General features: G+C 39.0%; 2 protein-coding genes across 2 annotated transcripts; both read left to right on the top strand.

The window, feature by feature from the left end:
• The first annotated feature begins 2,219 nt into the window (after positions 1-2,219).
• On the top strand, positions 2,220-5,622 carry LOC126802710 (uncharacterized). Its single transcript, XM_050530384.1, has 3 exons — positions 2,220-4,474; positions 4,558-4,642; positions 4,870-5,622. The coding sequence occupies exons 1-3, from the start codon at positions 2,220-2,222 to the stop codon at positions 5,620-5,622; spliced, it is 3,093 nt and encodes a 1,030-aa protein (XP_050386341.1).
• Positions 5,623-10,371: 4,749 nt separating this feature from the next.
• LOC126791662 (laccase-15-like) lies at positions 10,372-12,604 on the top strand. The gene is made up of 5 exons (XM_050518140.1): positions 10,372-10,491; positions 10,576-10,727; positions 10,820-11,064; positions 11,164-11,292; positions 11,514-12,604. The coding sequence occupies exons 1-5, from the start codon at positions 10,375-10,377 to the stop codon at positions 12,593-12,595; spliced, it is 1,725 nt and encodes a 574-aa protein (XP_050374097.1). The 5' UTR covers positions 10,372-10,374; the 3' UTR covers positions 12,596-12,604.
• Positions 12,605-16,393: the final 3,789 nt, after the last annotated feature.

The following is a 16,393-nucleotide window of genomic DNA, read 5'->3' as shown; positions in this document are numbered from 1 at the left end:
GAATGTATGAAGATATGTCGAACTAATACCATTGCTATTGAACTATTGATTCTTTTTAATTATCAGATCAGTTGCTCTATACAGAATTACAGATCTCCGAGAATTGGCGACTCCGCAAAGCCCACTTTAGATATGTGCTATCAATCAATTAACCAATATTTAGTAGCTATGGTTTCATCTTACCATCTTCCATATCTCTACAAGTTTGACCAGCTGCTTCTAGCTACCTCATCAACAAAATTTGGATTCTTCAAACGTGAAGGCGGTGAAGCTCGTAGAATTAAGTTAGCCAGAGAATAGAGCTTTTACCTTCTCGTTAGTGTATTATAATATTGAACTATTTGTAGTCATCTTGTTTCTGTTTTGGTTGCTCAACGAATTCCATCAGTCATAATTTACTAAACCAGATAGAGATTAACGATTGGTCGAAACTTTATCAGATATAATACTTACGAAATCGACTGCTTGAATAACGAAAAATTGATGTGTTCTGATTATCATTAGTTTAGTGAGAAATCTCACCTTCTAAGATAAATGGTCAAGAGATTCTCAGGACGACTGTATAAAGATTGAAAGAGATGGAATCGGTTATTATGTCGTGATCTATCAAACCCTCATTTACGAAATTACTAATTAGTCTCATTTTATGGTGAAACCGAACGTTCTAGACTTCTAGCTAGCATAGTAGCATATTGCATCTTTGAGGAATTTGATTTCTTACCTATAATTTTTTTCTCTTGTAGCTGATGAGGTTCTGAATCTCTGATCTTACGGTCATTCAAGCCTAAGTATCGAGAAGAGGAGAAGTGCAAAAACGAAAGAAGCCTTACTGCCTCAGCAAGGATTATTGCCAACATGTAAATAACAATATAGAGATACTGTACCGTACCGTCCCTACTCGATATATATAGTCTTGGATTGTAGAACATCTGTAGGTAACATATATATCTAAAATTCTACATGCATGTTACCGAAAAACATTTCACTGTGCTTCCTTGACGTTAAGATACACTTTATGTTATCACTAGTGGAAAACCGGTCTTAAGCGGCGAACTGGAAGCTTGGCAAAACAATTTCGCCTCTTAAGTGCTTCTTAGGCGATGAAATATAACTTAGGCTTGGTTCGTCCCTTTAGTAACTCACCTAGCGACAATAGTGATATACTTGTCGCTTAACTACGTACTTATACGGCGAAACGTCTTCGTCGTTATGAGTTCGTCACGTAAGTGATTCTTAGAAACGACGGAAATTTTCGTCACCTAAGACGTCTTTAAGAGGCGAATTATGGGTTCGAAGAGACGAATTATTCCGTCTCTTAAGTAAACCCCATCTATAACATCAGCTTTAAACCCAGATCTAAAACAAACGGGAAAAAAACCTCAGAAGTTGCTTGTCAAATGTAGGCGGCGATTTCCATTTTATGCTATGGAAGTGGCCTACAATGGTCTTCTAAACCTTTCTCTTGCTCCATGCACCTCTACCCAGTAGCTTATTGCTTGGTATGATCACTTAATCTCTCATTTTAACCATTCTCTCATGTTTTCCCTATATTTTTTTGTGTGAATGATTCTTGTCATTGATTCATATTATTTGTCATTTGCATGATAAAATACTTAATTTGGTCCACCCACTAGATTCTAACTTGGTATAAGATATTATTCTCTATAATTTCAATTATTTTTCTAGTGATGAATTCCAACAGTTCACTTGTTATTGTATTGTATGTTGCTAATTTGTATTTGTGTTAATTATATACACAATCATTTGACAGTGTTGTGTTTAGTAGTATGACGTATGGAATAATGCATAATTCTTTCATTCTCGATAGTTAGCCTTAGAAATCTCGTTTGGGAATTATGTATGATTTCAGAATCATACATGATTCTTGAATTGTCCTATTTTTGGACAGTTTGGGAAAAGAGGACTTTGTTTCATAGTTTGTATTTCTAGTGTTTTCGTTTTCGATAGTGAGATATATTTTGGCACGATCTCCCGCTTTCATTTAGGTATAAATATTCGTGCACTTGAGGAACTGTAGGGAGATGCTGCCGAAATTTTCTCACGAACGAGAACGAAAATACAACTACAAACTGTCAAACAAAGTCATTTTTTCCTGAATGAGATTAGGACCCTAACCGGAGGCATAAGGTGATGGAGAAACACATATGTACATTTTTGTGCTTATTATTTAGTTTTTATTATGACAGCATACAAATAACATGGATAAAAGTTGGATGCTGCTAGGGAGGGAGGACCCTCTATATATAATGGGAATCTATAATTTTGTGAACTATGCAAGAAACCAGGGTAATGGAGCTGAATGGTACAAGTGTCCGTGTAGAATGTGTTGTTGCAACGAGTATGTAACTGATTCAGTTATGTATCAGCACTTGTCACATTATGGTATGTGGCAGAGTTATACAACATGGACAGACCATGGTGAAGTAGCTACTTATCCTACCACAGTTGAATTCCAAGCAAGTTACAGTCATCAGGCTGGGACATCTAGTGGTATTGGCGGCCTTTCTATGGACCCCACTATGAACATGCTAGTTGATAATTTTCCATATGTTTCGAGATATGATCAAGCTGAGGAATTTGATGTACCCATTGACACTAGTGATTTTGATAAGTATAAGAGATTGCTCACGCAAGCGCAAACCCCATTGTACCCTGGTTGTTCAGAGACTGTTTTGAGTGCCTTGATGTCACAAATGCAGTTAAAAGTGAGGCATAAATGGTCGAATGTCAGTTATGATGAAAATTGTCAGTATATTAAGCGTTTGTTGCACCCAGAAAACTTACTTCCTGACAGTTATTATAAGACAAAAAAGATTCTTGATGGCCTCGGCCTCGAGTATGTGAAAATAGACGCATGCAAATATAACTGTGAATTGTTTTATGGAGATTATAAAGATTATGATGAATGTCCAGTGTGCAATGAATCTCGATGGAAAGCATCGTCTCTGTATCAAAGGAAAAAGGTCCCTGTGAAGGTGCTTCGTTATTTCCCATTGACACCTAGGTTGCAACGTTTATACATGGCCTCGCACACTGCAGAGGCGATGAGATGGCATGGGAGGGCAAGGGATGATGATGATGATGATGATGTTCTCAAACACCCTTCTGATGGTGAGGCTTGGAAACATTTTGATAGACAGTTTCCTGATTTTCCAGCAGATGTTCGAAATGTAAGGCTCGGACTCAGCACAGACGGGTTCAATCCTTGGGGAAACATGAGCTCTACTCATAGTACTTGGCCAGTTATTGTTGTGCCATACAATTTGCCTCCTTGGATGTGTATGAAGAAGGAATTCAATATACTGACTTTGTTGATCCCAGGTCCCAAGTCCCCGGGAAAGTGTCTAGATGTGTACTTGAGACCATTGATTGATGAGCTGAAAGATCTATGGAATAATGGAAAGGCAACTTTTGACAGGCATAGTCAGTCTTCTTTCAGAATGAGAGCAGCAATTATGTGGACTATCAGTGATTTTCCTGCTTACGGGATGTTGTCTTCTCAAACCACGCACGGGTACAAGGCTTGTCCTGTCTGCTTGGACAATGTTAATTCTAGCTGGCATGCTGGTAAGGTGTGTTACATGGGTCACCGAAGATGGCTTCCAGTTGATCACGAATGGCGGTTTGATGCATCTGCATTCGATGGTACTGAAGAGTGGGATACAGAGCCCCAGAAGTGGTCTGGAGATGAAGTTTTGGACAAGATGAACTCTTTCGATTTTGGACCGCTTAGCGGTAATCCTAAAATAAAAAAAATAAAACGCCCAAAGCATCTTGCGTGTTGGCAACATAAGAGTATATTCTTTGAATTGCCTTACTGGTCAAAATCGATACATAGAAACAGCTTAGATGTCATGCACATAGAGAAGAATGTAAGCGACAGCGTTGTGGGAACAACTCTGGATCTTAAAGATAAGACAAAGGATAATATCAAAGCTCGGGTGGATTTGGAAAATATGGGCTTGCGTGAACACTTGTGGTTAAAAAAGACGGGGACAAAAGTGGAAATGCCTATTGCACCTTACGAGGTGAAGCCGTCTTTAAAACCTTGGGTTTTCAAGTGGTTTCATGATGTTAAATATCCTCAAGGGTATGCAGCAAATATAGCGCGATGTGTTAAGGTGGAGGAACAAAAGATAATTGGGTTGAAGACTCATGACAGTCATGTTTTAATGCAACGACTTCTTCCAGTGGTAATTAGACCGTATCTGCATTTTGATGTAGTAGAGCCATTAGTAGCCTTGTCCAGCTGGTGGCAAAAGTTATGCACTAGAGAAGTGAAGAAGTCAGATCTCTTAAAATTGAAAGAAGAGATTGTATACATCCTTTGCAAATTAGAGAGGATTTTTCCCCCTGCCTTTTTTGATATCATGGTTCACCTCATGGTCCACCTTCCCGACCAAGTTCTGCTTACTGGCCCAGTACACTATACCTGGATGTTTCCCATAGAAAGGTAAAATATATGTGTATGTTTACCATATCATATTTTTAATTATATACAATGTATAACTTTCTAACTATGTTTTTTGTTTTAAGACAACTTGGGGATTATAAAGGTTATGTCAGAAATCGAGCGAACCCAGAAGGTTCCATTACAACTGCGTACATTTCACACGAGTGTGTAACCTACTGCAATATTGTGATGAAGTTCAAGATTTTATGGAGTATCATTTGAAATAACTTGAGGATAATGGTGACGATCACCCAGAAGAGACGCACAAGAGATCATTTCCTAAATATTTCAAGAAATGGGTACGTAAAATTTTAATATTTATTTTGTCACAAAAAAGAGAACAACAATTATTGACTAGTCATTTCTAACCTGTGTGTGATTGATATTTTTCTCAGATGAGAAAGTTACAACGAGAAAACAGTCAGTTGTACTCCCCACAGATGCAACATTTGGCCAGTATGCCACAATCACATAATGTATATGCGGCTTGTGTAGTGAACGGCGTAAGGTTTCTGACAGAATTTTTAGATCAAGGGAAGAAGACACAAAACTGTGGCGTCATGGTAGAGGATAAGAATGGAGGACCACCATACTATGGGGTCCTTGTTTCTGTTATTGAACTACTGTATGGATCTCGTATGCCGGTTGTTTTGTTTAAGTGTAGATGGTTCAATACTGACCCAAGTGTTCGGAGGAGTACCAGATTGGATCATGGCCTATTATCAGTGAATACACACACAAGCTGGTATGAAAATGAGCCATTTATTCTTGCAACCATGGCAAAACAAGTGTTCTATCTTGATGATCCGAAATTGGGCCGCGGTTGGAAAGTGGTAAACATGATGTCACACAGAAATATTTTTGATGCAAGAACACTTGCACAGGGTGTAGAGCAAGATATTGATAATATGGCTATTGAACCATATCAAGAGCCTTCTACCTCAGCCATCCATGTCACAAACAATATTTGCATCAACAACGAGATACACTTTCAAGCGTCTGAATACGTTCCTATAGAGTTTGATTTCGATCCTCTACCGTACATTCCCCGCACAGAAGAAGACTTCATTAATGATGAAGATGAAAATGACGATGAGGATGAAGATGAGGATGAGGACGCCGATGAGGATTATGAAGAAAATGATTGAGTACTAATATATGTATGTTTAAACTTTTACGTGTAATATAATTCTAGTTAACATGTATGAATTCCAGAATGTTATGAACTATTCTACTTGTTTTTAAATTGATCTATATACTCTAACCATTTAAGTGTCTTCTAAAAAAAACCATACTCTACATTGTGTATTAATAAATGTAGAGATTCTAAATCATGTTTTCATTTGAGAAAAGGATTTCATCGCATAACACAAAATTTAAGGCGCGCGGTATCTTTCCCACCATTATTTTCAGCCCAAAATTAAAACTGCACCCTAAACCCTTAAAACTGATGCTGCCAAAACTGAACCCGATATTTCTAGTAAAGAGTTGGCTCTTTCCATCCCTAGATCCCCAGAATTATTTTCTCTCTCAATCAGCTCACAAATCTCCTTGTTAGTCATACCCAGCCTATTCAATCCTGAAATCCCTAGATATTAGACCCAGATTTCCTCTCTAAATTATCTAATCCCTAATTGCTCTCATTCCATTTTATATAAGAGAACTCTCTGTCTTGGCCACAAACGAAACCCAAGGTTCGTCTCTTTCCCCAAATTCTCTTATTCCATATATAATGGTTTGTTTCAATGCATATCTAGGGTTCTATTTCCAGATTTGTGGCTTTTATATGCTGGTATTGCATCATGAGTTTGAAGCTCTTTACTTTATTGGATTTAATAGTGAAAGCCAAATCTGTTTTGTAGTTTCTTGTCCCTTTTTCAATTAAGTATAGGTCGGATCTTGGCTAGTGTTTGTGTAAATTTATAAAGGTTGATGCTTGAATCAAAGAGATGAGCAAAACCCCCAAATATTATATATTGAGATTTGCTGTGAAATATTCTTAGTTTGCTCAGTTTTCAATAGCCGATCAGGAGGTTATTTTGTCTTAAGTGGTTATATTAACATTTCCAAACTCTCAATCTCAAGTTAGAACACATCCTACTGTTTATCTTTGTATGTTAATTTTGTCTTCTGTTTCTTGTTTTTTTTTTGCTCTGGATTGGAGAAGTGGAGCTTTTCCATTCGGATGATGAGTTACAATCAAGAGTATAATCATTATAACTAATTAAGTTATAGATTAGAAACCCTCCAGATATAGTCTTTAATTATATATAGAGTTGTTTCAATCTACTTAAGTTATTTGTTTATATTTCAATCTCATTAAGTTATCTAGATTGCACTGATTTGGGGTTTTATCTTGATTCAGCTCACAACATGCCTGGTGGGAGGAAGAGAAAGGCTTGCAAAGACGCTGAAGGCCTCTTTAGAGAAGCGGTTGTACGACAACACAATGGTGCTCCAACTGAATCATCGCAGCCCACTGTGACTACCACAATGGGAACAATTGCTGCAACGGCTCCCCCACTCTCAGATGAGGATGACCTATTTGGTGAGATACCAGTAGAACGATCTGAGGATGACCCTCCTTTGATTAGTATTCGGCTCTCAAAAAGAGGGACTGAAGACCCTCCCCCAAAACGCAAACGGGGGTTGGTGAACAACAAAAAACTTGGAGATATTATTAGAGCATCAGGGAAGATCCAGGTGGTCTATGAGAAGGAACTCATCATGGGACCTGACTCACAGGATTGTAACAGCCTCTTGGTCAGTTGTATTGGCAGCTGCATACGGGGAAAAGTTGCAATGAAGACAACAAATTGGGAAGAATGTCATCTGGATGAGAAGACAAAGGTGACAGATTGTCTTTCGGTAAGTTGTAGAAGTCCTATTTTCTTATAGTTTATTTGTAAATTATTAAAACTAATTGGTATAATGATTGTTGTTGTGATTATGTTACAGTTGTTCTTTGTTATTGATTATGAGAATGACGACATGTGGGCGTGGATCCAAAAAAAGGCGAGAAAAATATTTGCAGACTGGAAGGGGGACTTTGCTGCCCACTATAAGACTTATGGGAGTAAAGAGCTCCCTTTGGAGCTTTGTCACAGGCAAGATGAGTGGGTGTGGCTTTGTCAACACTTTGAGTCACCAATTTTTAAGGTAAACTGTAAACGTATAAGTGGTTTGCCTCTATGAATTAAAATAGAACAGATTAAGTCAATGTAATTAAGCATCAGCCGTATATATCATAACAAAGTTGTATAAGTCATAGTCTTATCTTCTTATTTATGTTTGTGATTAATGTTGATGGTTTTGTATAATAGAGACGCTCAGTCGCTAACACGAACAACCGTAAAAAGAGGAAAATGGAACATCATGCAGGGCGGAAACCGATCGTCTACAGGATGGCTGCATTTAGAGATAAAGGTGATGAACTTTTTGTCATTTCAGGTTATGAGGAGTCTTATGCTGCCTCCAAGGAGGAGGAAGCTGCTGCAAATGGGGTAAGTGATTTAAATTATATGAAAATTGAGTTTTTATACTAATTGTATGTTATACATATGTATATATATACCACACTTACTGCTTAAGGGTTGCTGACTATTAAGGGTTGCTGACTATTATAACAACTATGTTGTTCCTAAACTAATTTTAGATGCTGCTATTGTTGGTATGGTTGAAGACTTACAAATATTTTTTGTTAGTAAATGACATGTTTTCTTAACAACTATTTAGTGCATGCCCTACATTGTTTATTGTTTATTGAATGTTTAGACTGATGTAAAACACAATTGTAAACAATGTTGAATGCTTGTCGTCTTACACTTACAGAAGAAGATGAGGGATGAAGCCGCAAGATTGAAGAATGATTTTATAAGTAAAAATCCTGACACCCCTAATGACCAGATCCCACCTTTTGGTCTAGAGGCTCAGTATGGACTGCTTGAATTTGGACTTGGAACAAGAAAAGGGGGGGAGCTGCGTGGTCTTGGACATGCAAGCATCAAAGATAAGAGCCAATCTTCCACCTCTTCCACTTCACGTTCTCGACCGAATATGGAGGAGAGACTACGTGAGGTCACTGAGAGGGCTGAAAAGGCTGAGGGAAGGGCTGAAAGGGCTGAGGGAAGGGCTGAAAGTGCTGAGGCAAAGACTATAGAGCTTGATGAAGAGGTTCAGAGAATGAGGACTCAACTTGAGTTTCTTATGTCTCAATATTCTAGTGCACATTCTGGAGGAAATGTCAACATGGACACGAACATCTCAAGCTAGGCTCATTTAGGTTTGTAGAAGTTTGTTTTTGCATGGACAAATTGATGTCAATTCCATGGTTTTTTTTTGCTGGTACTTGTGTGAACAATGTTGCTTATTTCATATTAAGTTGGTATTTTTTCCAAAATATGTCCATTAGTCTAATTATTAAGAATATAAATAAATAATTATATATATACTAAAGTGTAATTAAAATAATTAATATGAGTATTATATAGAACTAATCGACAAATGGATTCGTCAGCATACTCAGATGAAACATGGCGCCTCTTAAGTATATAACAATTTCGCCGTCTAAGATCATAGTCCACTTAAGCGACGAAATTTAGTTGACGTTTAAGTACAAAACGACGAAACAACAGCCGTTTAAGAACAATGGGTTCTGCCGCCCTAACTCACTAACCACTTAAGTGACGAAAGCATACTTGCCTCTTAAGTAAAAAGGAGACGGACGTTTCGTCGTTTACGGTACTACATTCGTCGCATAAGCGGTTACGACGAAACTAACCTTTCACCGCATAAGATCTTCACTTAAGCGACGAACTTCTTGTGTCGCCTTGCTAGCACCTATGCGACAAGGCCTACGCGACGAAGCTTAAGCGACGAACTGTTCCCCTCTGAAGTGCTTATGAGACGGATTGGGATTCTTAAGAGACGAAATGTGTCCGTCTCTTAAGCGTTGTTTTCCACTAGTGAAAGAAAATGAACATGCATGCTTAGCTATTGAATTTATCTCGGATGATATTGGATTAGGTAAACGGCCCTCAGTTCACTACTTACTACTCACTGATCGACTGCCAAGAACATTAGTTATACATCTTGATCAATCATAATCTTTCAGACTCTAGCTGGATAGCTAGGTGATTACTTTTCGAATGTGGAAATCTATTTTGATTAGCCTTTCTCATTCATCCTTCTACAAAAGTGAAAACTAATCATATTTGACCAGATTATAACATGGATATGGAATAATAAGTGTTGGCAAATAAAACTTTGTATGACTTGAATGGAAAAAGTTGTATGTCGACTATCTATTAACCGCCCATGCCATACTCGTTTTCAAAGCCTAATGGGAAGAAGAAATTTAACTTATGGCCTTTTTGTGGGAGATGTATATAAGTGGGTATTATAGGAAGCTAGCTAAGCAGCTTGAGGGTAACGTACTATTAATTAGCAGATGCAGAGAGCTATATACACACACACACAATATTTCCACTACATGTGGAACCTCTCAATCAATCAACCATTGACATTTGATTCATAAGTTCTCACTAAGTTCTAGCTTATTTACCAGTTTTCAACTTTTCATAGTGGAACTCTGATTCCATAAGTAGGTATATATTGTCAGTCGTCATATTAAGTTCACTTTTACAAAGTCTTCAATTTAATAATAATGAAAATATGATAGCCATCTGCACGCGCACTAACCAATGCGCATTTTAATTCCAAGCATTTTATCATCACCAGTTAATTCTGTCTATATATACACCGGCTCGATCAGTTGTTCTTATTTTAAGTTTTTAACCATGACAACTACAAGATCTTTTTCTTTGATCTGACTACTACAGTTGTTCTTATATATACACATGTATACATCGATCATTTGAAGTAGTTGATTAGTGCGTGTTATGTCCAAGATGAAGGTTTCCAGAATGAGCTTGCATCTTCATCTGTTGGGGCTATTATTGGCTGTTGATGGCATCTTCCTCCATTGCCAAGCTTGGCCAGCTCGTTATACTTTTGTGGTACATGTCAATTATCTGCTCCTGCATGCGTTGTGTATATATGTTTCATATTATGATCGATTTTTACGTGTTAAATGTACGTAGGTGGAAGACACTCCCTACAAAAGACTCTGCAGCACAAAGAACATCTTGACTGTAAATGGCCAGTTTCCGGGGCCGACTTTGTATGTTCACAAAGGACACACTATCAACGTCGATGTCATCAACAGAGGGAGTCGTAACATTACTCTCCACTGGTGCGTTGTCACTTAATATATAGTTTCAGATTTTCGATCAAATATCCTGAAGTTTACAAACCATATATAACAGGCTACTCAATCATGCGCAGGCATGGTGTTGCTCAACCAAGGAATCCATGGTCGGACGGACCGGAGTACATCACGCAGTGTCCAATTCAACCGGGAGCTAAGTTCACCCAAAAGATCATTTTCTCCAAGGAGGAGGGCACCCTCTGGTGGCATGCTCACAGTGAGTGGGATCGAGCCACTGTTCACGGTGCCATCATCATATATCCCAGCAAAAAGAGCAATTACCCTTTTCCCGAGCCTCATGCAGAAATTCCAATCATATTAGGTACGTAATTAGCTAACAATCAATTTAACTATCTATTCATTCTAATCACTTGCATGACTATTTTTGTGAAGAACTTGAATTGTACGTTGAAAATTGCAGGAGAGTGGTGGAAGGAAGATATAGGAGAGCTTTATACTCGAACTATTCTAACCGGAGGGGACCCTAATACCTCCGACGCTTTCCTCATCAATGGTCAGCCTGGTCATCTTTATCCATGCTCTAAACCAGGTTAGCTCTCCGGCCAACTCAGATTAATACTTGGGCGAGATTTTGTCTTTGGTTTATTCTTAAACAGATGCATAATGCTAAAATATGCTACCAAATTAAGTGTTTAAGCTCTATACCGAAACCAATGTATCAACATCAGTATGTTAATTATTGCAGCACTCATGAGATTTCTTCACCTAATAATTAAGCACTAAAGTCGTCATTATGTGCCTGATTTGCAGAGACGTTTGAGGTGATGGTCGAATATGGCAAAACCTACCTACTGAGACTAATCAACTCCGCTGTGCAAGAGATTCTGTTTTTCGCCATTGCTAATCACAAAGTCACAGTTGTAGGGACAGATGCTAGCTACACCAAACCTTTCACTACCGATTATGTCACCATCTCTCCTGGCCAAACAATTGATCTTTTGCTCCATGCTAATCAGAGGCCAAACCAGTACTACATGGCCGCAACAGCCTATGTTGGTGGCACTGTTCCTTATGACAACACCACCACCACAGCCATACTACAATACACGAATCGGGGAATGAAAGCAAACCCTTCTTCAACCCCTTTGCTTCCTAATCTTCCTGCCCACAATGACACTAATGCATCAGTTCATTTCAGTGGTAGTCTAAGAAGCTTGGCTGATACAAACCACCCCATTGATGTTCCACAAAAAATTACAACTCACTTGTTTTTTACAGTCTCCGTCAATACATTTGCGTGCCCTAATAATTCATGCGCCGGGCCTAATGGGACGCGTCTGGCCGCTAGTGTGAACAACATTAGCTTTGTAAACCCTAGCATTGACATACTACAAGCTTACTATTACCATATCAACGGGGAATTTGGAAATCGATTTCCAAATTCCCCGCCTTTACTGTTTAATTTTACGGCACAGGACTTGCCACTATACCTTCAGACCCCGAAACGAGGAACTGAGGTGAAGGTACTGGAGTACAACGCGACGGTGGAGGTTGTTTTTCAGGGGACTAATTTGGTTGCAGGGGATGACCATCCAATGCATCTTCATGGTTTCAGTTTCTATGTAGTTGGAATAGGGCTTGGGAACTTTGACAAGGATAAGGACCCTCTGAAATACAATCTTGTTGATCCTCCACTTCAGAACACCATTGCTGTCCCGGTAAATGGGTGGGCTACCATCAGATTCAAGGCTGACAATCCTGGAGTTTGGTTTATGCATTGCCATTTGGATAGGCATATGTCATGGGGAATGGATATGACATTCATAGTGAAAAATGGAAACGGACCTGAATCACATATTTTACCTCCACCACCAGATATGCCACCTTGCTAAGGCTTAATGCTTAATGCGGGCTCTCCACATATATAGTTGTCTAGTGAATAAATTAAGTATATGCAATTGTTCTCCTTTCTACATAAGCAAGCAGCTGGATATATGTTTCAACACAGATTCTCATTATATCAGTACTAGCTAAACGACCATTCACGTCACACAGATACGTTTCAACAAGTGAGCGACTAGCTAGTTATATTACTATAGCTGTTGAATATATGAAGAAGATTGCTACCCTATAGCTTAGTATCGATTGCTATATCCCCAATGGGTTACCCAGCATATATGCTTATCCGTGAAATGCAAGAAAGTTTGCATAATCGCATTTCATTAGCAAAAGGAGACATTTACCATCAACCGCGACTTCTTGTGTAATGACCCGATTTTTCGGGATTAATTATGTGAGTTCGTAGAAATTAATAACTTCATTAATTTAATAAAACGTGTTTGTTAGCTTCACGACGTTGTCGAAATCGAAAACAAAACCGTCGTCGGAAATCTAAATTGGAAAAACGTCACGTTTCTGCGACGCGGGAGTCGAATTTTACTCCGAAGGTCGTTTCCGAAAACTTCCTTCACGAAAGTTGTAGAGCTTGTCGATACGATTTTGTAGACACGTCATGCGTTCTAATCGGACGTCGTATGTGAAAGTTATTAACGACGGAAGTTAGTTTCTAATTTTGGAAGTGGGTATAAAAAGGGAATTTTAGAGATTAGGGTTTCCATTTCCGAAAACCCCTCTCACCCGCCTCCCCTTTCTCTCTCTTCTCTCTTTTTCTCTCCCCGATCTCTCTCGCCCTCAGAAACTCATTGCCGGCAATCTCCACCCCTGGGCCGCAGTGGCTCTCACCGCCGGCCTCAAGAGCTTCGCACGGCTCTCCGCATCAAATCCCGAATTCGACACGCCTCCCCTTGCTGTCGTGAGCTCCCGCGCGACATCCCGAAGCTCTTTGACTTCCTCTGCCGTCCAAGCACGTCGCTGGTGAAACCAAGGCACGGAGACCACACCACCCTCGCCGATCCTCACCACCGAAGCCATCTGCAAGCAAGATTGGAGCGGAATTCGCGCCGCCGGTCTCACCCTCGCGAAATCGACCGCGCCGGCACCTCAAGCTCCTCCGTCGATTCCCGGCCGTCCTAGGGCTTCAAATAGGTATGGTAATGCATTTGGTTGATTGATAAGAGTGATTGTGTGTTGTTTGAGAAGATTTTGTGGAGGATTTGTGTGAATCAGAAGAGGAGGAGGAGGAGAGAGTCGCACCGCCGCCTTAGGCAGCGCGTGAGGGTGCGTGAATGGGGCAGGAGGTGGCCTTGGGCCGTGGAGGGGAAGAGGGGAGAAAAAGGGATGAGTTTTGGGCATTGGTGGCAAGCTACGCGTCGGTTTTACAAGTGGCGCGTGGGCCCCACGCGCTGCCACTGTGGGCAGCACGTGAGCGCCACGCGCTGTCGCCGGAAGTGGCGCGTGAACCCCACGTGCCGCCTCCGGCGACAGCGCGTGAACAGTAAATTTAAATAGTATTTTTATAAAATATTTTTACGTACGGTGAATGTAAAAAAGTAATTTACATATAGTAAATATAAAATTATTTTGCGTATGATGAATGTAAAATTATTTTACGTACAGTAATTGTAAAACTAATTTCTGAAGGGTAAATCGGTAATTATTATTTACTGAAAACAATATTTACGATGAAATAGTACATCGATGTACAAGAATACGTACATATTATGTACTCATACAAAAATACGTAAATAGTATGTACTCGTACAAGAATACGTAATTAAATATGTATTTGTACATTAATACATGAATAATAATTACGTGAACATTAATTTCGTAAAAACCAGAAATTGCTGAACAGTAAAACATTATTATTGTTTCGACATTTAAGGTTTTACGTAACGCTTCTAAATTCACTTCTTATCTATTCTAGGTGATCGACACAACAAGTAAAGGATTCGATTGCAGAATTGCGGAAATTACGCTCAGGAATATAATGTGAGTAAAATCTCACAGTGACAAATCTACCCTTGCGGAGATTCACAATTACGCTTAATTAAAAAGAACGAACTATGATATGTATATGATATAGTGGATTGTGTATGTGTATAATTGGTAAAATAGGTACATATATATGGTTTGCTATAATATATATTGTCATAAATTCCATTTACAAATGAGTTCATTATAGCGTTGATATTTACTTATTTGAGCATGTCTCTTGGATTTGTACAATAACATGTGATGATTGTTTGTACGTTGTTTTAACTTGAGTTATGTTAAAACGTTTTTGTGGTCTGTGGACCTGTCTTCGGACGTGTTGGCATGTCGGAACCTAGCCTTGGCCGGGCGACAGTTACGATACAGTTAGAGCTCTAGTTTGTCTGTCGGGGTACTAACATGAGGGGTAACAGAGGCGTACCAACGCTTATGAGTACCCATATTTTGGATATTGGGTAGCAAGTGGTTACCCAATGTCGGGCGGCGTACTAACATGAGGGGTAACAGAGGTGTATCAGCGCTCATGAGTACCCGTATTATAAATGTATTTGGGTAAACAGAGGGGTTGCCCGATTTCTCATGAGCAAATATATTTTCAAATATCATTTTACAACCAAAGGGGCCGTCAAATAACTCATGAGTGCATTTATGATTAATGCTTTATGTATTTTCTTATGTTTTTATATGTGAGTTATATTGTTGTTTACTCATACGAACTGCAAAGCTTACCGGGTTTGTGTTTACATTTCCGGTGCACCTATTCGATGGTGTAGGGGATAGTTCTGCAGGTGTGGATTAGCGGAATCGACGGACAACTCTGAAGACTTGAAATTGATTTATTCTATCTTATGGTGAGGATTGAGATGATTTTTACATTTCCATTTGATATAATGCTTGAATTATAAATTTGGTTTGTAATAATCAATTTGACTGAGTGTACCATGAACTCAGTAATGATCCACTGTGACGTTAAAGTGATTTCGATTTATTGAGATTGTTTTAGAGATTTTCATGGCTTCGAATTCGAATTTTATACTCGAAATTTCGAGGTCGTGACATCTTGTGTGATATAAGTACGATGAACTTTAAGATTCCGACAGCGTCTTCGATCTTTTACCCTCGGGCCGGTAATACTTTGGTTAGAAAATTGGTTAATTATGAAGACTTTGGGTAGCAAATTGACACAAATAAAAACTAGAGTAACAAACTGACACTAAGGTGAATCCTAGAGTAACAAATTGGCTATTATGCCTTTCTTGATTGGCTATTTATAACTTGTGGTGTGCGTGCAAGAATCTGAAACATGCCATTTTGTAATTTGACGTCGGACAAAAGGAAATAAGAAGTTACGATTAAAAGCGTAGATCGATGTTCACTGATTCATCTTCTCATAAACCACGAAGGCAATCCCAACAAGTTTAGAAGGAGATCGATGATCAACAATGCATGGGATTGCATGCAAGTTTCTCCAACGCATTGTCACACAAACTACCAATTATTCTAAGGAGAAGAAAACAAACTCCAATCGAAAACACAGATTCAATAGTTTAAACGTAGGCAAAATACTGAATTACTGACAGCACCCCCAAATGCAAGCTGCCTTGACATGGCAAAACTTTTGCAAACTTGACTAGTCTTGTGGAGATGACAAATTTGGATCTAAAATAAGCATTAAGAAGAGCATTAAAACCTGATAGAGCTGTAAATTGTGATGGATCTGTAAATTGAAAACAACATACAACGGAACTGTAAACTGATGCTCATCTGAGTCATCTCCAACCTGAACCAAATACGAT

Source organism: Argentina anserina, chromosome 1, assembly GCF_933775445.1.
Source record: "Argentina anserina chromosome 1, drPotAnse1.1, whole genome shotgun sequence".
In the NCBI taxonomy this organism is placed as follows: domain Eukaryota; kingdom Viridiplantae; phylum Streptophyta; class Magnoliopsida; order Rosales; family Rosaceae; genus Argentina; species Argentina anserina.
The sequence above is the reverse complement of the archived record's forward strand: the minus strand, read 5'-3'. Positions and strand labels throughout refer to the sequence as shown.